The sequence below is a fragment of the Aulonocara stuartgranti genome (genome assembly GCF_965226115.1).
Source record: "Aulonocara stuartgranti genome assembly, chromosome: 5".
NCBI classification, from domain to species: Eukaryota; Metazoa; Chordata; class Actinopteri; order Cichliformes; family Cichlidae; genus Aulonocara; species Aulonocara stuartgranti.
Window position 1 is genome coordinate 10,676,241 of NC_138943.1, and position 19,584 is coordinate 10,695,824.

Consider the following 19,584-nt stretch of genomic DNA (forward strand, 5'->3'; position numbering starts at 1 on the left):
TCAGATGAGACAATAAAAGCGGCTTCTGCTGTCGGCTTCAGCCGCAGCTTCATGTCTTCTCGTCACAGATATTTCTTTTCCTGCTTTTGCTCCTTTATTTAAACCGCATGGAGAGGCGCGTTCACGGTGTACAGCGGCGGAGCCCTCTGTCGCGGCCGCGCGCACTGCTGACCGGGAGGAGTGTGAAACGCACGCTCCTCCAAATAAACCTCAGCTCGTTACACCTGCGTCCTCTCGTTGTTCGCTTAAATCACTCAACCGGAGTTACATTTCCACAAACGGCCATTTTAAAGTTAGTTTCAAAAGAAAAGGAACCATGAAAACAGGATTAGCTACTCAAAGACCCCACAATCTGAAAATCCCTGTTTGTGCTTTTTTCGACTCGTTTTCAAAAAAAAAAACAAATAAATTAAATTGGTTTCAGCCGGCAGGCTTAATTAGGACCAGCATGTAAGCGGCTAATACCTATCCAAAGACTTCATGCATATATATATATTAATTTAATTCTGGGTTGATAGTTTTATTTTTATTTTCTTCTTTAGCAAACCAACCCAAAAATCTTTCTAAAAATAATTCGAAGAACTTCACGTTTTTTGAGCATTTAGCCAGTGAAAAACCAATGCGACACCACGGTTCAGTTGTTGTCTAATGACGTAAGTAAATGTCATCTTATTCGCTGATATAATGTTATCAGACAGATGTTGGTATCTGCTGATATTGGATCTGTTGCACCGGTGGATCCATAGGGTATATACAGGCATGTTAAAAGTTAAGGTCCATTGGACTCGCTCCAGTTCTGTGAAAAACTAAGTACGACCCATAATTTAGCAGCAATAACTTGAAGTTTTCTGTTTAACTTTATCGGTCTTTCTTGTTGTGCACTCTTTACACGGTCGCCTCAGTTCACTAACGTGAACTACCAATTATTCGTATCGACTGAGCCTCTTCTTCGTCTTCTGACATAATTTCCTTTGTAGTGTCTGAGGCAAAAAGCCAAAGTTTGTCTTGGCATCAACCATCATTATCATAGTTTTAGGGGAAACAATCAGAGCAAACCGCTATAAACAAGCTACTTCCAACTTCCTGTTGTTCTGACAGAAGATAAGAATGAAGTCTGACAGCTGACTGCAGCGTATTACTTAAATACCCCTAACAAACAAGGAAACATCCAAAGTTCTTTGATGCCTGTTTTAGATATGAGATAATAAAATGTCCCACTGTTAAAGTTAGGTGTGATATTGAGCCTTTTTCCAAGAAAATATAATAGTCAAGCTAGAAAACAGTACATCTTTTTAAAGGAAGATGTAGCAAAGTTCTCCTACACCAGACTAAATGTGTCGTTATGACAGAAATAATGTGTGCTCTATAACTTCAGTGCAAGAACTTCTACACAGAGGCAGCCTTATTTCTGTCCCTGCAGTTCAAATCCCAGCCAATTAATTTTGAATGAGTTAATCTAATTTCACAACTTATTTGCGAAGGGAAGAAACTGTGGTTTTAATTCTGCATAACCACAGTGAGTAGAGACGTGGCATCTCACTTCATAATTATGTTGTTTCTCACCTTTCTACAGAATTAAAAAACTTGAATTTTCTGCTGTGATAGCTGTTAACAGGCACAATGACAGAACATAGAGAAATTACTTAAGCAGAGATCAGAAATCAGCACTGACAAATCCTTACCACGTTGTCTTAGCTGTCTATGGAGTCAAATATTTTGGAAAAATATCTGGAGAACCACGTATTAAATTCCTGAACTGCAGATTCAGCTTTTATGTTTGTTTGTTTTTTTTACCTTATTTGGGTGATATGCCAGGAGCAAAAACAGGAAGTGGCAGATACACTTAAAAATTTATCAAAGTCAAAAGTTTACAGCGCAACCCAAATACACTAACATTCACGAAATTAACTTTCCTGTTGGTGATTTCCTTCAGCATTATTGCAGCTTTAAATCTCTTTCTTCTATTACGTTATGTAGAAGGCCTAATGTATGAGACCACTATTACATAGCATGCTGTATGTTCTGTGTATATAGGACTACATTGCATGTATTACTTGTATAGTAGATGCTGGATGCCGATGTAGCAGCAATTATACTCTGTGCCATTGTCTTTGACATAAACAGATTGCTTAATGCAGCACAGAAATAGAACCATCCGTTATGTAAGGAATCTGTTGTAGCTGACATTCAATTCAGATTGTTTTGGTGCAAATTGCTTTGTCTTTCAGTTACTGAGAAATCGTATAGCTCTCAGTGCTGGTGTGACGCTGATCCCACTACAATTAGCACACCAAATTTGTGCATAAAAGAAGCCAGAAAAACTGCCAAATTGAATAGAATTAAAAGCTAATTAAAGTTAATCTCCTTCACTGGGACTCTGCAGGTTTCGTTTGATCATTTGGTGGAACTTTCAGGTCTGACCTTAAACCTGTTAATTGTGACAGCAAGCAGGAGTTACATAGAAGTAAAAGTAAAAGATCCTTGGTGTCATGAATGCGTGCTGTTATTAAATCCTTTCCTGATCAGTTTGTTGTCTCACTGAATGCATGTTCATTTTGTAAAAGAGGGTTCCTATCAGTGTCCAGCATGACAGTAATGCAGGGTATCTTTAAGGGCGGTACCACCATATGAATGACAGGTTGCTACATGCGGCTTCTATCGGTTTCTTAGTCAGGTCCATCTGCGTTCATGATCAAAGCTAAAATGACAATGGAGAAAATACTCTGATCGAGAACTTTGAAAATAGGAGTAACTTTCACTATATTTAGATTTAAGAACCCAGTGTCCAGGTGGATCTATTTGCAAAAATAACTTCTAGTATTCATAATTTATTTTAATTGGTATATAATCCCTGGAAAATAAGAACTTTTGCAGCTTTATTGGCTTCAAATATGCCCCACAGCAAGAATGGGAACTATTTCATGGAGTATGATCATTGCATCTGTCTGCAGTCTGTGATTTCACTGCTAAATGCCAGAAGGTTATGTACTTATTTGACTTACCTTCCAATTATAACACCAATATAAACCTAACTATGCATAATACACAATATTAGACGTATTACAATGAATAGAAAAGTGTTTTATTTTAACATACATACTTATTTGTTACATCGGGTTGCTGCAAGTTTTACAGTTCATAAAATACATGTAAATAAGATCAGTGTGGTTTCAAACTGAGGAAAGAGATTTAATTTCCTCTGAGGATGGATTCATCCAAACGTAAAACATCTCTTTGATTATGTAGTGCAGTCAGGATAAATACATTAAATCACCTGTTATACAGATTAGGTACATAAAAGTGAGGAATAAAAAGGACGCTGGGCCAGGTCAGGTCAACAACCAGCCATCCATTTCTTTACCCCTTGATGATGAGAGAGCTGATTTGCTGTGGCATTGTGTAGACAATGAGGACGATGAAAAGCGTGAGGATGGTGATAATAACCAGAGCAATGATATACTTCTTGTATTTCTTCCAGATGAGGAAGACGAAGGTCTTCATCGGGTTGACGAACCAGGCGAAGCTGGTGGTGGGACGACTGGAGAGACAACAGAAGACAGTTTATGTGTTCACACCTGGGCTGTGGAAGCCTACAGGCTGGGTCACACCAAATTCAAAACATCAGTGTTTTACCACAAAATAAACTTTCCCTGCTAGTGACCAGAAACGACAGGATTACAAAATTAGTACATCAAAGAAACAGATCAGGCTGAGCGGTTTGGAGACAAAGGTAGAGAGACAAGACTGAGATGGTTTGGACATGTGCAAAGGAGGGAGAGTGGATATACTTGATAAAGCATGCTCGATATGGAGCTGCCAAGCAGGAGGAAAAGAAGAAGACTATAGAGAAGGTTCTTGGAGTAGTAAAAGAGGACATGCAGAGGATTAGCTGGAAAGAGGAAGATGCTGGAGATAGCGGGGATGGAGGCAAATGAGCTGCTGTAGCAACCACTAAAGAGATCAATCAAAAAAAAAAAGAAAATGGTTTTAGTTACATTAATCAGGGAAATTTAGAGATGAAAGAAAAGGAAGTTAAAGACATTTATAAGAGAGTATTCAAGTGTATAAATATATTAACTTGAAAAAAGAAAAAAAGAAAAGAGTTGTAGTGTGCATGTGGTAGTGCACGCAGTACTTTGGTTTGTCCAGAGGCTCTGGCTCCTTGCGTGCCCGACCCACAGGGTTGGCCTCTGCCTGCTCCAATGTCACCAGCTGAAGCTCCGCCTCCACTTTTCCCTTCATAGAGACAAGTTTGTGTTAAATAAAATTCATTTTCTTCATTTGCCATTATAAACTCAAAGACCAGAAGGCCAAAAGTGGGGAAAAAAGCTTTTGCTGCTGCAAAACTCTGTTTAAATTTCTCTTCTTGTGCCAACAGACACAGATGTTCTATAATTTAATTGAATAAATATTTTACTGCTTCTTGAACTGAAGTGATTCAGATGGATTTTTGTACCATTAACAGGAAAGTGTTGCCCATGCTGTCAGTGTACTGGATGTCCTCCTCTCTCAACTGGCTCCTCTTGTCTTTGTTCTTCTTTTTCTTTTTGCGTCCCTTCTTTTTGGCTTCCTCCTTCTCCTTCTCCTCCCTCTCAAAGTCCTCGGCGGTCTTTGGACGAGTCAGGGGCCACCAGCCCTTCATCTTCTTGGCACGAAAGATCGAGAATCGAGGGCTGGCCCGATCCTTCGCCATCGAAATCGTACACTTACCGGATGACTTTGCCGGTCGCACCATGTCGCTGAGGCGCAACTCTATTGCACCTAGCAGATGAAGCATAAAAGAGGAATGACTGGGTGGAAGAGTCGGAGGTAAGGACTCTTTAATCTTGTGACACATTTTAAACAGTGGATGGAAAAATAACAGCTCAGCCGTGAGTTGAATAAAGCTGAAATAACTATTACAGAAACATAAAAACATTCATTTGTTAATTGCCAAGATTGTTACTTTAGGGCAGCTGTGGTATAAACCATACACTGGGTGGTGGTCTAATAATTCTTTTAAGGGCTATTAAGCATTTCCTAATTGACAGTGTTGATAAGCCTGTGTGCCTCACCCAGGAAGTCATTGGCAGCGATGCGATCGTAGTCCCAGACCTGCAGAGCCAGAACAGCCGGCTGACGAAACTCTGACTCCTCCAGAGAGAAGATGGACTCCTTCTTCTTGTACACCACCTCTTTCTACAGAAGGAGAAGATGCATTTTTAACAAACATGATACGTCTCCAGTCATTTTCTAGTACCTCTAGAAAACTATGTGAAATAACTAACAGAAACACATATTTCATGTATTGTGACACTGTTGGTTGTTTGTTTGTTTAATTGCTGTCTTAACTATAGAGAAACTCAGTAATATTTCTGGTCAGAAGTTTACAAAAGCAATCACAAAGGCACTACCCCCTGAAATTTACATGGTAGACAGCTAAGTACATAAGGTGCAGAGTATACTACTAAGTACTGAGGCTCACTATGAGACATGCTAGCATCCACTAGAGCCACAAGAAGATCAGCATCTCCGTCTAGTAGTTTTTTCTCTTCTTTGATCTCTTTTTTTACCCTCACTCCAACTCATCGTAGCAGATGACAGCCTTCCCCTGGGATTTCTTCTTGTTAGAAGGGAGCTTTTCCTCCCCACTCTTGCCAGGTCCTTCCTCATACATTTTGGATACTTGGTGACTTTGGTTATGTCATCTTAATGGATCTTTACCGTACAAAACAAATATCCTGGCTATTTTTGTAATTTCAGGCTTTATAAATAACTGAAGTTGTACTTTAATAATTTTTTTAAACTAAAATGCCTTTTCTGGGCAGCACCAAAGGAAAGAACATAAGAGTCAAGATGATTCATCTCCAGAGAAAGAGCGCATTTACTTATGTTTACTGATTCTGAAAAAGGAGTTTTCTGCTTTTCTACTTTATGTAAAGATTCAAGGATGATATTTTTAACATTTTTATAGACTTATTAGTTATCTGGTCGTAGCCCTGGAGACATAAGAGCAAAGGCTAATTGACATTAAAAGGTCCAGACATCACCAAAATATGTGTGTACCTCAGTAGGAAGGTAGTCAAAGCGGAAAACAAATCTCCAGTTAAAGTTTCCTTCTCCAGTCAGAGAGTTGAAGTGAACATCGGTTTCCTGCTTGTCTCCTTCCAGTCCTTTTATCCAGCTGCACAGGGAATACAACACAACAATGATCCCTAAAGGCTAAGCAGGAACACAGAGGTAAGCCCATCAAGATGTAGGCATGATGACTGTGCAGACCAAGTTAGAGAGAGTGTGTGTGTGCGCGCGTGTCTAACCCTTTCACATAGATGTCAGAGGACGGGTCGCCTGTGAACGGGTTCACATCATCCAGAAACACATCATCAGTGTTCCAGATGATCACACGCAGCTCGTATTGTTCAGGTAGGCGGGGCTTTATGTCAATGGGGGGCGGAGCTGGGATGTCAGTGGGAAACATGTCCACCCACATATGAAGATAGCCCTGCAACACACACACACACAGCTGAATATACTTATTTGCACCTGTAGCAGTGTGTTGTCCTTACTGCTGTGGTATGGTTACCTGTGGCAGTCCAGGATTGTCCTGGTTCATCAGAGACCGGATTTCCACGTGCTCAGGTACCAGAGGAACAACTCCAGCAATGAATTCGTTCATTTCACCCCAGCGGTGCAGCACACTCAGGGCTGCATGCTCCTGTATCTCTGCCTCCTCCTCTGGAGACCGCTGGTTCTTCTTCAGCAGGTCTAATAACAATAACAGTGGCAGCAGCAGTGTTGTTAGAGCTGTTATTACCATTACTGTTATTAGTGTTATGAGAGCTGGAGGCTGCTGTATGAGACGAGCAGCAGAAATAAAGTATGAAAAATGATTATGGTGCAGTTTCAGAGCTGCTAGATGGAACAATATGATGTTGTACTGTATATTATGATTCATTTACAGATGTACAATTATGCACTGTTTACTTTGGCTTCAGAGTAAGCACTGCTTCACTTAGTACTAAAGTCTATTTAGATCTAGCTGAATCGCAACCTACCTGTCTCTCCTTTTCTTTCCGTCTTACCTTCAGGTATCGCGTCTGGTGGTACTTTGAAAATCTTGTTGAGGACTTTGACTTCAGATGGCCTGTACTCAGGAGACGGGATGCCGTACTTCCTGCAGTGCTCATTTAAGATAGTTGACGGCTTCTTTGCATCCCGCCACATATTGTAACCATCACTGGAGTGAGAAACAGCAGAGAGACAAAGCATATATACTCACCAGCCACTTCAAGTAGACATTGCTTGTACCAGTTTTGACCCTACTGTCAGAATTATATTAACACTTTAAACCCTGAGCAAATAAAACATTGCAATAAAAAGATATATTTTTTGATTCATTAAACCCTTTGAAAAAAATTATAATTAGTGAGATTGTTGCAAAGCACCAATCACATGCGTTCCAGGGTGAATACTTTATAGCAAAGATTCAACAAGGTACTGGAATTGTTCCTAAGGGATTTTGGCCCATATTGATATGACAGTGTCACTCAGTTACTGCAGATTTGTCAGCTGCTCATCCATGATGTGAATCGTCTGTTCCATCTTATGCCAAAGGTGCTCATTTGGACTGTGGAGGCCATTTGAGTACTGAAGTTATTGTTATGTTTAAATGACAATGAGTAAGATACAATAAGATATAGTTTATACACAGTAAGAAGCAAAATAATTTTTTACGTGTCCAAATTGTAGAATTAAATTTAAAGTGTCATTGTCCAGAGCCTTGAATGACTTGCGGTACTAACGTGTCGTAGTAAAGAGCCAGACCGCAGGAGGCTCTGTGGCTGCTGTAGAACCGGTTCTCCAAGTCAATCCGTGTCTCTCCGATACGGTCATCGGCCCCCACAAGATCGTGGTCCATGACTGTGATAACCAGCTCCGTCTCCAGTGGGAAAGACACTGTGAGTTCAAATACCCTGAGATACAGAGTCAGTCAGACAGGCAGACAGACAGTGAGACATATAGGCAGGTAAACAAAGAATCAAATACAGCTAGACTGACACGCATCAAACAACTAGAGTTGAATAAAAACAACTCGAAGTTGTGCAATTTTATTCTTTGTTAACTTAAAATTTCCAACACAACTGGTCTGAGGCGGCTTTGGTGCAAATGATTATGGGATGTCAGTTTCAGGCTTTTTTAAGATTCAAGAACTTCAGACAAGTTCAATTAGACAATGTTACATATTATCGTAAAACGAATAACCAATACCAACACCAACAGTAATAAAACAAGCAGTTCCACAAAAAAGCAAAAAATAAAAAATAAAACCATAATAACTGTGGTACTGACTCTCCAAATATTGGATTGAGCTGTTTGGGGATGTATCGATCTTTGGTGTCCATATTCTGCTCTACAACTTGGATCACGAGGTAAGGGTCTGCTTTACCATTTGGGTCTGTGGGAGCCAGGCTGGTGGCCTGCAGGCACCAAACACACAGCAGGAAATAAACATCAATTGGGTCCAAACAGATATCAACCCAGTGCAATGCAGCTGCAGGCAAGAATGTGAATTTGGTTATCGAATGCACAAAGCTGTTTGTGTAAGCAAGAAGGACCTTGACTATGTAGACTCGAACTAAGACTTTAACTGGTGAGTTTCTGGGGATTCCTTTGATGATCTGACAGCTGGTGTCTTCGGTGTCTTCTGGTTCAATCGGATAAACCAGGAAGGAACCCTAGGAAGAGAGAGAAGTACATAATAAACACTATTTACCAGAATAATACACAGACAGCTCTGTATACATTACCTTGTATTTTCCCATCAGCCTCGTCTCTTCATCCTCCTCCTCATCCTCACCGCTTGCTCGACCTTTATACACAGGGAAAACCCGCAGCCAGTCCTGAAAGTGACTGAATTCTGACTCCAGATCGCCTCCATACAGCTGAACACACACACACAACACAGAGAGAAAAATGTCTGAAAGTCTACCCCAGCTCCAAATCTGCTCTGTTGTTACTCATTGGCATCAAGGCTGCGGAAAAAACTCGACTCAGAAAATAGTCGCACCCAAAACAACTGAAGCTACAGTGCACCTGAGAAAAATAGCCATCCACATCCTGCTTTGGTAGGGACGGCAGAAGGGGCCAAATTTAAAAAGCTGGAGTACCAAGTTATCAGATGATTGTGGTAAGCTGCACCCATAAAATCTGCAGGTACAACAGACGGGTATCTTTCCTACTAGTGCTAGACTAAGAAAAGCAAAATTTATCTCACCAAAACTTGAGGTCAGTCTGCTTGGATGGACTGAATCACACAACAAGTCACATCACTTGTGAGGTAAATTCATTAAAAATTCTCTGTAAGGCAATCATCACCACCACAAACTTGATCCAGACCAGAGTTTAGTGGTCAGTGAAGAAGAGGTGAAGCCTTGCAGAACGATGCCAGCTACAGCTGCGCATGAATCACTCAAAGGGGCCTTTTCTGTAATAATGCATTGCTTTAAGCATTAATATAATGCAATCCTTTTGTTGTATTTGCAGTTATTTTATAGGGCCAGATTATTATACTTTTTTGTTTTTTTGTTTGACTGTATTTTGTTACCCTCTATTTATACTTGTGTAATGACAATAAAGTTGAATCCTAATCCTTTTAAACTGCCTGTAAACATGTAATTTTTTATGCTAACAGTATTTTAACAATGACGTCTATGTGGATTGACTCACAACTTCTAGTACTTTCAACTGATTTAACATTTCTACCCAAATTTCACTTCAGGTGCAAACTTTGCATGTGACAAATAAAGGATTGATTGATTGATTGATTGATTGATTGATTGAAAAGGTTGGGAACTGGGGAACCCTAAAAGCTTTGCAAATGTTCCTGTGTTTTTATTTTTCTAGAAGCTTACAGTGAGTTCTCTGGATTTTGTATTTGTTGTAAGCGTTTAAATGCACAGATGTGTTTTTCTAAAACCCAATATAGCCAAAATATAATATGTGGGCTTGAGTTTAGACACCTTATTAACAGTTAAAGTAAAAAAGATGTTTATGACGAGTTTTTGATTTTATGAAATTGCCTGAATATGTGTTAGTCCTGCGACAGACTGGCGACATCCTGGACAGGTTGCCTTGCCCTAAGACAGCTCGGATAGGCTCCAGCCCGCTGCAACCCTGAACTAGATAAGTGGAAGAGAATGAATGGATGGATGGATGGATGGATCAATCCAAGTGAATGGAGGTCTCCAAGTTCACAACTTCACAGTTAACATATCAGTGTGGGACCAAAACAGTTTGTAATTGTTTTTCTGAGAGAATCCTAAAGACTCCTTTTAGTAATGTGGCCATAAGATTATGATTATGGATCAGCTGCTTCAGGCTGGGGATCGATTGTGAAGTCACACCTTTAGTGTTGCAATCTTTTTGCGTTTGGGAGGCTCAGCCTCCACAAGCACGGCTTCCTCCTCTTCCTCTTCAATGTTCGCCATGGTTAGATTTACTCCCTCTGAGCAAAGAAGAACATTTTATTAAACACACACACATGGGCACACACACGTGCTTTCTCTGTTATATATCTATCAACATTTTATATTTAGACATTTGGACTGTTGGGATTTTTTCTGGATTGGGACGCCTAATGCTGCAGAATAAAATCATGTTTTAGAAGATTTTATGTCAGAATGTGTTTTCTGTTAAACATACGATCCTTGTAAATAATCAGATGATATGTTGTTGATATTTAATAATATAAAATAATACAGATTATTTGAACTAAATTTAGCCGTTTAACTGTACCGGTTTCGGCTTGTTCCTCCATCTCCAGAATCTCAGCAGCCTGCAGATGGGATCAGAACATTAGGACGACTGAAAAATGTCCTAATTAGTGAGATTATTTATTTCTCATAAGCTTAAGCACATATATTTGCACATGTTCGGTGGAAAGAAATTATTTAAACATAAGGTCTCTTGTTGAAAGTCTTAATTAAGCAGAATTTCATTGATTCTTAAGGTATTATATTATTGAAGCCTCACATGTATCCACGGCTCTGTTTGAAATTTATATCAACATTTAACCTTTTTGTCCATGAGGAAAATTAACAGGTACACAGGTAAATTAGTGTCTCACCTGCTTCTCGAGCTCCTCCAGTGAGGCGTAGTATTTCGACCACCAGTCTAACTCCTCCTTCTCAGGCACCTCCTCCTCTAGCTCCTCCTCCTTATTTCTAATTTTTTTCAGGGGTGCCTAAAGACATTAAAAATATTTTTAAAATGTGGATGGTTGAAATTTGATTTGAAATATGTCTGAACCTTTCTAGTTCCTAGTTTTTAACACCCAGCGCAAAGTGAGTGGGAGATTAACACACATACATTAACCAGCTTTAAGGGGTTGATGGGAATCTTGGACTGTTTGACTGAAAGGTTGCTGAGTCCCATACTCCTCACTGACATCAGAGGGTCCATCTTCATTGAACTCTTCTTCGCTGAAAAGACACACAAAAACTTTTGGAGGATGCTGAGAAAACTGTCTATTGAAACCTTGTGGAAACAAATGAGTAGTACGAGTTACTCGCTTGCATTCTCAGCAAACAGCTTCAGAGAGCAACATTAGACTAATTTTGCAGGTCTTACCTTTTGGCTTGGGCTCCTCTTCCTCCTCTGGCTCCCCAGCAACCTCACGCGGGCCGTAGTCCATGAGGTTCTGAACCACATGGGACCCGACCAGAGCAAGGTGGCCAAACGCTCGATGCTCTACCACAAACACTGTGAGAGGAGGATGCAGGTACAACTCCTCCGGCAGCTCCTAATCAGACCACAAGCAGGAAGAGGAAACAGGACAGGAAATGAAATTTTACATTTTTGCACCTGTTCTGAATTTGTACAATTCTGCTTTTCTTTATACCAGAATTGTTCTCTTTAGCATCCTTAACTAGTAACTCACCACATCCATGTAGTGGACCACCTCTTTGAAGTTTGGGTTAGTCTTGTAGCTTTCAATCTCCTCAGACTCCAGTTGTCGTCCTGCACACTCGATCTTCACCTGAGGGTGCTCCACCTCAAAGAGGTGCACTCGCTTCAGGTCCCGCAGACCCCAGAACAGCACCTGAACGCACACAAACAAAGACACAGATCTCGCCCTATAAGCCAAAAGTCCACATTATCCATCTGCGTCACATCAACAAACTTTGTGTGTCCATGTGTGCCTGACCTCAATCCTGAAAGTCTTCAGCACAGGTCGCACTCCTTCAGGGATCAGGTAAAAATTGTGCTCTTCATCATAGTTCAGTTCCTGCGGGTCCACGTGGCTGGGGAGAGTGGGCTGCAGGGGGAAATGTTTTTGGTATTCACTATGTTTGATCAGTTCAGACACACCACCTGTGTCTCTATGTAAAAGGACGTTTCTGATTTAAAAGAAAACGAAACTTAGTTGCTGCGACCATGTTTTCTTTTTTCCTCTTTAATTTTATTAACCAAATTCATTGAGATTTGTCATCAGATCTTCTATCAGATTAGAAACAAAAAAGACTGTTACTCCAGATTCCTCACTTTAAATATGAACTTTTTTTAAGATTGTGACTGGCTGACAGTCGTTACCTCTCCAAACCCAGAGTAGTCCAACTCGATGAGTTCAAAGGCAGCCAGCAGCTCTCCAGCGGAGACCCTCCCCATGTTAACATCAAAGAAACGGAGGCGGGGCTTTTCATACAACTGCTCCACGGTTTTAAACTCAGGCTCAGCAAAAGCTCGACCCAGAGGCTTCGGACCACCCTGCGCACACACACACACACACACACACACACACACACACAATAGCTATTATGACATCACTTAATAATAAGTCGACGATGTGGCAAATACTAAAACATTTCATTAAAAAAATCTGCTCCCATATGAGGTTGACATAGCAGAACATCTTCCTCGATCTCACCCTATCCGTAGCGTCTTCCTCTCTCTACCAGCCGGTGCTATCATTTCCAACATGATAGCACGGTTCTCACTACCACCTTGTAAACCTTTCCTTTCACTCTTGCTGCTGTCCTTGTGTGACAAATCACCCCTGACGCTTACTCGACCCACTCCACCCTGCTTGCGCTCTCTTCATTGTTTTGGATCATTGACTCCTTTTAAAGCCATTCATCTTCACTACCTTTACTCATTCCATCTTCACCTTTCCACATATATTCTGTCTCGCTTCTACTGTCTTTCACGTTTCTTCTGCAGTGTATACCTCCACCCTAACAGGTCCTCTTCCACCTTCTTCCTCTGGATAAATCAAATGGTATTCACTGTGCAAAAATGACAGTGAGCCACTAAGAGTCTAAATAGGGAAAATCTGTTGATTCCATTCATTAAAAAAACACTTATGAAAGCTGTTCAGTTCTGATTACAACTGCAGAAACACATTTAGCTCTCACCTACTAGATTGCTAAAGGATACCTGCTATGTCTGTCCTTATTTTAAATACTGACACAGTGTTGGATGTTCCAGTTACAGACAACCAAAGTGTTTAGAACTTAATCCCTGTGAGCTAAACTACTATAAGTGCCTAATGTCAAACAGTTTTGTCTACTCTTGGACAAAAGCTATCACTCTTCTGTTTATGAGACAAGCAGACAAGCAGTATAAAAGTGGCTTTAAGTGAGAGGGAAGATTTGTGTCAGACAGCAGATGAGCTGGGGGGCTCCAACAAGGTGAAATATAAGAGAAATAACACTTATTTTGAACTGTTTATCATGCAAAGCTACTTTAGTACAGTCCAAGTATATATATGTGGAGCTGGAAATTAGTATATGAATCCGTTATAAACTTATAAACTAAAGTTCTCACTAAGTGTGAGATAATATTTTCTATTTTAAAAAAATGAAGCGCATTATTTTATAATAACATTTTATAATAATATAACAACGAAAAAAATAACATTACCACAGCATCATAGTCGTAGATGTTGATGATGATGAGGGGCGGATCCTGTTGGAGATCCTCTCTCGTTCCCTCTAGCAGAACTCTGTCGAACACCAAGCACTCACACCAGGCAGGAGAGAGTGTGTCTGGCAACATCTGTACATATCAAAAACAGTAGGTGCAAAGTTTACGAGCTCTGATAAAAGATCCCATGATAGTATGTTAAAAAAGAAACAGACCAACAGATGACTTTAGTGGCAGGTAAATGTAAAGAGAGACCCAATAATGATTATCATTTTTTGTCACCCTTAATTTCCCACAAATTTCCCACGTGTGGGACTAATAAAGGTTATCTTATCTTATCTTATCTTAATTCTCACTTTAGCTCATTTTAGCCTCAATGATTACTTTATTTTGCCGATTCAATGTTTCAAATGTGGAACGTTTGAAACATTGCACTTACAACTGTTAAACCTGCTGTACCTACCCTTGTGACCTGGCAGTGAGTGGTGAAGACCACCCTGGCAAAGGGGTCTGACAGGCCATCATCATCTGCAGCCATCAAGCCACGCCCCTGGTACAGGTGACATCGTAGCTGGTAGTACCTGCGGTCTGTGGAGAAAGAACAAAACCAACATGAACAAACAGCTGAAACTGTACGATCAACAAGTCAAAATAAAAGAAACTACAAGGCTTTTATGTAGAAGTACAAATTTATCAATTTATTGCAGGGAACTTTAAATGTTTGCAAACTCTAGTTCTCTAATAAGATTATTTTTTTCACCTCGATGCTAAGCTTCCACCAACACACAGACGTTTCAGCTGACTCACCTTGGCAGGACAGTCCGAGAGGAAGCTTCCTCCTTCCACCCGTATCAACAAGCCCCCTCTGCTCCTCCCCCTCTCCTATGTCCTCCGCATAAACTGGCACAAAGTCCTCAGGCAGGCAACTGATGACCTCTTTGCTGTACTTGGTAAGACCAAGCCACAGGTAGACCTCAAGTTTCACAAAGATCTCACTTGCTGGACCTCCCGGAGACTAAAAGGACAGACAGATAAATGGGATGAAATGGGAAACATCAGTTTTTAGAGCGTGACCATGAGAGGAGATGAATTATCTGTGTTGTTATCAGATCACTGTTGTAAAAACAAACTTTATTCATCCGTTGTGAGAATGGACCTCTACAAAAGTTCTTTGACTTGTCATAATTATTACTGTCATGTTATCATTGCTATATTATTTTTTATCGCACCTATATTGTTAATATTATAAGTTTTGACAGATTTGTGTGGTTTCATTGATTTATGAATTTATTTCAAAACAAACTGCCCCTAATGGTATTACCAGTGCTGGATTTAACTAAAGCAAATTATCATGGGTTTCACTGATGACTAGAGACGGAATGGTTACCTTCATGTAAAGAGTGCTGACTTTGCCACAGTCCCGCCCCCTCTGCTCCTCCACCAATGAAAACAGGATGGAGTAGGCCGGGATCCTGACGTAAGCTAGTCGCTTGTTTCCACTCAGTAGCCATATGAAAGCATCTGGGATGGTACTCTGGGGCTGAAGAGAGCACAGCGTGGGCAGTAGATGTCAGACTTGCAACATATTGTACATAAAGCGATTTTCTAACATCTTTTTGGTGACTATCAGTCACACTCTTTGAACTCTGACCTCTACAGCCAGTAGGCGGAGCTTCTTGAGGAATCTCTTGCTCTCCATTAGCCGCTGTTTGGCAGTCCGTCTTGTAATCCTTCGCCTGGCCCTGACTGCTTGCCTGGCCAGCAGGATCTGGACAAAGTAAGACATTCAATCAGGCAGAGAGAAACAGGCAGGTAGATGGTGATGGGTAAAGGAAGGACATGAGAACAGACTCACCAAATTCTTCTTGATGAAGTTCCTTCTGCATTTATCGAGGTTGTTGGGACGCGACTGAGATCTCTTTTCAGAGAAAGCACTGAACTGTCTGCAGAGAGAAAGAAGGGAGAACATTAGAAAAGTGAAAAGACCAAAAGACAAATAAAGTTAGATCAGAACAAACTAAACTGAATTATTTCTAATACAGCTTTCAGAAGGAGGACACTGACTTGCAGGAGACCACGAGCTCCAGCAGCACCTCGTCCAGTCGCTGCTTCGCTTTACTCCTCGGCCTCCTCAAAAGTTTTTCCACCTCATCGAGACCAATCTCCTAAAAGTAGAGAGAGCACGGATGGCGCTGTATGCATAACTTAAAATATATATAATTTCATTTTTGAAATTGGAAATCCATCGAGTCTCACCAGCCTGTCTGCCATCTTGCTCAGCCAGTTAGCCTGATAGAGACGAAAGCTGTGGTCTTCAAACTGACTCCAGACAAGCAAACAAGGCTTCGATTTCACTAATGGGGGATGAAGTTGGAGACACTGGAAAGACCTTAGAGGCCAAAAGACATAATGAAAGTTATGTTAGGGCCACATATAAAAAAAATATCTCCTTAAACAGGCAATCGAAGTATTGGAAAAGACACGGGGTTATCATTTGAAGACGTGAGATGACAGAGAATTACATAGGTCACATGCATCTTCTATCAACACTGTTCATTGGTTAATTCAGTTAATGGGCTGCATGGGTTATAGTATTTGAAGAATGAACTCTACAATATTTATCAGAAGTGTCATCACAATGTGATTAATTTATTTCTGCAGAAAGTTGTCTAATGCAGAGCTTCTGCCCAGGGATGGACAAACGATGGGAAGACTTTTTCCAAACAGAAATCATTTTTGATGTTCTTAAGTTATCTTGAGTTAAGGTTAGAAAATTGTGATGAACCGTGTCCTAGTAATCTAAAGGGGGCAGAGGTTACCTGCTGTACTCGGTGGGTTGGGGCCTCATGGCAGCAGACACAGATCTGTTCTCAGGTTCAGGACTTTGAACCTCCTCTCGGTCCAGCTCGTCCTCTGAATCCAGCAGATTCCGAGTCTCCTCGCTCAGATCCTCTCTGCTGCTCCTCAGCTCTTCCCTGCTCCTTCTCAGATCCTCCTTGCTCTGCTTCTTCTTTGACTTCCTAACCTGTACTGCTTTCCCATAATTCCCTGGGAAAAACACATCAGTACCTGGAGTTCAAGGATTCACCATTGCAAATAAAATGTGAAATTTGAGCCCCAGGCAGCGAAAACCAGAGCGGCCACTGCAATCTGTGGTTTCTTCCTCACAACCACAGAAGGTCCGTCTAGCTATCAATTTACAGGATTTGACTCAATCTCTGATATCAACAATTTACTAAGAAAATAATAATCAGATAAACTATCAGTGAAGATAATATCTAACTGTTGACCCACAGTGACTAAACCAGCAGTTCCCATATCCTGCAAACTGACCACCACATTTACCTATGGAGAGTTCAAAGGTTATTGGTTTGGTTCCTACAGATGGTTCCATCATTGTGACTTCAAACAGAGATGCAAACAGCAGAAACTCCTCCTTCTGTCCCAGGAGACCCTGAGGAGGAAAATAACTTCCCTTAAGTGATGAGCAGAAAATTCCCAACAATTTAGAAATTTAAAAAAATCATGTATAGTGTGTCGTTCATTTCTCTACGTATGCAGAGAAGGGAAGAGCAGAAACAAAACAATGAGAAAAGATCAAATTTGATCTCAGTGTTGAAAACAGAATAAAAAATATGTATATATATATTTTTTTTTTAAATATTCTCAGCTATCACAGTATAATTGGTACTCACCTCTGGGAGAGGGTGGATCTCCTCGACATCCACAGTCGCAGCCTCTGGTACCTCAACACTCGCCTCCCCTGACTCATCAGGTCCACTAGCAGCCTGAGATGCTGCTGCTACAAGAAGGAAGCAAAACAAGTGGATTCCTTTATTCTGTACAGTTAACCTATTTTTTTATCCTAACTATACTTTTTGTCATTGGCTTCGATTATCCAGAGTAAATAAAGGAAAACATATTGTGTTAAAAGATAAAACATTTTGTTTCAGCTCAGCTTTCAAAGAAGTCTGAGAATATCAGTGAAACAGTTTTGCCCCCAAAATTTCTTCTCGTTCACCACAACTGAATTCACTTCCTCTTACTTCAAACTCATTAAGTTGCCACTGGGGGAGGTCATAAAGTCCTGGTTTTTTTTCTCAGGCTTCAGACTGTGCTAAATGCACTTTTTTTCAACTGTTAAATCTGTATGATGTCAAAGAAAGTAAATAACCCTTCTATGGTCATGTCAGGTGCACAGCTTTGCTGTCCCAATCACCTGCTGTCCAGATCTTTTGGTTATGAGATGGGTGAGCCAATCGGTAACAAGACGCTGGAAGGTGAATCAGTCAGAGGAGGAACTAGGGGTCTGCATCAAGACTCATACAAAGTGAGTCCAAGCACAAAAGCACAGAGCTGAAACTGACTGGAAAAGGTCCCTTCATCTCCAGTGATCTAATTTTTCTTGAAAAAAATGCACTTTGGCAGCTTAGACATTACTTTAGTTTATTTTCTCTCAGTTTCAGCAGACTGACCTTCCTTCTTATCTTTTTTACTGCTCCTTTTCTTCCTCGATCCCAGCTTACTCAGGGCTCCTTTCATCTTTAAGGGCAAAATATAGATTCAGAAATGAATTAGTAACGTCATTAATGCAGATATCAGGCCAGCAATAAAATTAAATAACATTGTATTACATGATGTTGTTGTTGAGATCCAAAATCCTGATTAGAGCGAAACATCGTATAGAAAATACTGCTGATAAACTGAAGTGTTTGCGAATTGTTTTGACTGATACTGAAGTTTCAGCTGTTCAGGTACCTTTCCCAAGGCAGCAGAGCCTGTGTCTGCAGCGATGGCTGAGGAGGAAGAATAGACCTCCATGGAGAGAGCGAGGAGGATTCGGCCACGGTAGAACAGTCCTTCGCCCAGACCCTCATTCAAAGCCTGAAGAAGTGAACAAAAGATATATCAGTATACATATTGTCATTGTTACATTTTTCCCCTCCACATTCCCTTTGGAAAGTAATACCAAACACCCACCCAGAACACATGGTAGGACACCAGTCCATAAAAAAAAACGAGTATTCGCATAGGTTTACTACTGCTGAAGCCGTGACCTGCATGCTATAGTTCACATGTACACATAAAACACACAAATGTTAAGGTGGGCAAGTTTTGAAGTCTTAAGCAATGTAGGTATGTTAGCACTGAATTTGTCCCTGAACCCTCAGAGATTGTATTTTATTATTTGTAATTGAATTAATTGAGGTTGCCAAACCACAGGGACACATTGGGCGGGTTTTTAGATTCCCAACATAGTAATATTCTTCTCCTTCCAAGTAGCATTGTGAAAGCAGTGATGTTTTTATGTTACAAATTATCGTGAAGTCCTCTAGTTACGATTATTTTAATCCTGCAAAGGCTACATATTATTCCTGCGGATGACTCCACAAGATGCCTGGAAGTTTTTAAACAGCAGCTGATTAGGTTACATTAGCTTAGCGTACACACTGTCAGTAGTTGAAAGTAGCCAATATTATTCTGTCTAAGGACAACACAATTGTTAGTTCTGGGGGGACTTTGGATAGTAGAGGAGATTTTTTTTATATATATATATTTAGATGAAGCCAGAAGAACTCTTACCATCTTTTTTAGTCTTTGTGCTAAACTAAACTTGCTGAATGAGGCAAACAACAAATATTCATCTCCATCCTATTTTCAGATAGAGAGCAAAATACTGCC

General features: G+C 40.5%; 1 protein-coding gene and 2 long non-coding RNA genes across 4 annotated transcripts in view; 2 read left to right on the forward strand and 1 right to left on the reverse strand.

The window, feature by feature from the left end:
• The first annotated feature begins 575 nt into the window (after positions 1-575).
• Positions 576-4,681, forward strand: LOC309707261. Its single transcript, XR_014276967.1, has 3 exons — positions 576-653; positions 3,479-3,730; positions 4,599-4,681. It is a non-coding gene; the product is annotated as an uncharacterized lncRNA (long non-coding RNA).
• fer1l4 (fer-1 like family member 4) overlaps positions 3,061-19,584 on the reverse strand; it is a 30,233-nt gene continuing 13,709 nt past the window's right edge. Inside the window, exons 16-48 of one of the 2 annotated variants that reach the window (XM_082534454.1) lie at positions 18,661-18,786; positions 18,378-18,444; positions 17,598-17,701; positions 17,248-17,356; positions 16,722-16,950; positions 16,159-16,291; positions 15,967-16,067; positions 15,758-15,845; positions 15,554-15,670; positions 15,290-15,442; positions 14,710-14,917; positions 14,366-14,490; positions 13,900-14,034; positions 12,571-12,744; positions 12,185-12,295; positions 11,918-12,079; positions 11,608-11,779; positions 11,347-11,459; positions 11,105-11,221; positions 10,774-10,813; positions 10,383-10,483; positions 8,787-8,921; positions 8,595-8,714; positions 8,329-8,456; positions 7,782-7,952; positions 7,062-7,216; positions 6,563-6,744; positions 6,297-6,481; positions 6,046-6,163; positions 5,055-5,178; positions 4,457-4,761; positions 4,136-4,236; positions 3,061-3,538 (exon numbers count right to left, since the gene is read on the reverse strand). In XM_082534454.1, coding sequence (XP_082390580.1) covers positions 3,358-3,538; positions 4,136-4,236; positions 4,457-4,761; positions 5,055-5,178; positions 6,046-6,163; positions 6,297-6,481; positions 6,563-6,744; positions 7,062-7,216; positions 7,782-7,952; positions 8,329-8,456; positions 8,595-8,714; positions 8,787-8,921; positions 10,383-10,483; positions 10,774-10,813; positions 11,105-11,221; positions 11,347-11,459; positions 11,608-11,779; positions 11,918-12,079; positions 12,185-12,295; positions 12,571-12,744; positions 13,900-14,034; positions 14,366-14,490; positions 14,710-14,917; positions 15,290-15,442; positions 15,554-15,670; positions 15,758-15,845; positions 15,967-16,067; positions 16,159-16,291; positions 16,722-16,950; positions 17,248-17,356; positions 17,598-17,701; positions 18,378-18,444; positions 18,661-18,786 — 4,590 coding nt within the window. In that variant the 3' untranslated portion in view covers positions 3,061-3,357. Of the gene's footprint in view, positions 3,539-4,135; positions 4,237-4,456; positions 4,762-5,054; positions 5,179-6,045; positions 6,164-6,296; positions 6,482-6,562; positions 6,745-7,061; positions 7,217-7,781; positions 7,953-8,328; positions 8,457-8,594; positions 8,715-8,786; positions 8,922-10,382; positions 10,484-10,773; positions 10,814-11,104; positions 11,222-11,346; positions 11,460-11,607; positions 11,780-11,917; positions 12,080-12,184; positions 12,296-12,570; positions 12,745-13,899; positions 14,035-14,365; positions 14,491-14,709; positions 14,918-15,289; positions 15,443-15,553; positions 15,671-15,757; positions 15,846-15,966; positions 16,068-16,158; positions 16,292-16,721; positions 16,951-17,247; positions 17,357-17,597; positions 17,705-18,377; positions 18,445-18,660; positions 18,787-19,584 lie in introns of both variants that reach the window. The other variant, XM_082534453.1, reaches the window with a different exon arrangement.
• Positions 6,136-7,141, forward strand: LOC309707262. The gene is made up of 3 exons (XR_014276968.1): positions 6,136-6,219; positions 6,309-6,402; positions 7,068-7,141. It is a non-coding gene; the product is annotated as an uncharacterized lncRNA (long non-coding RNA).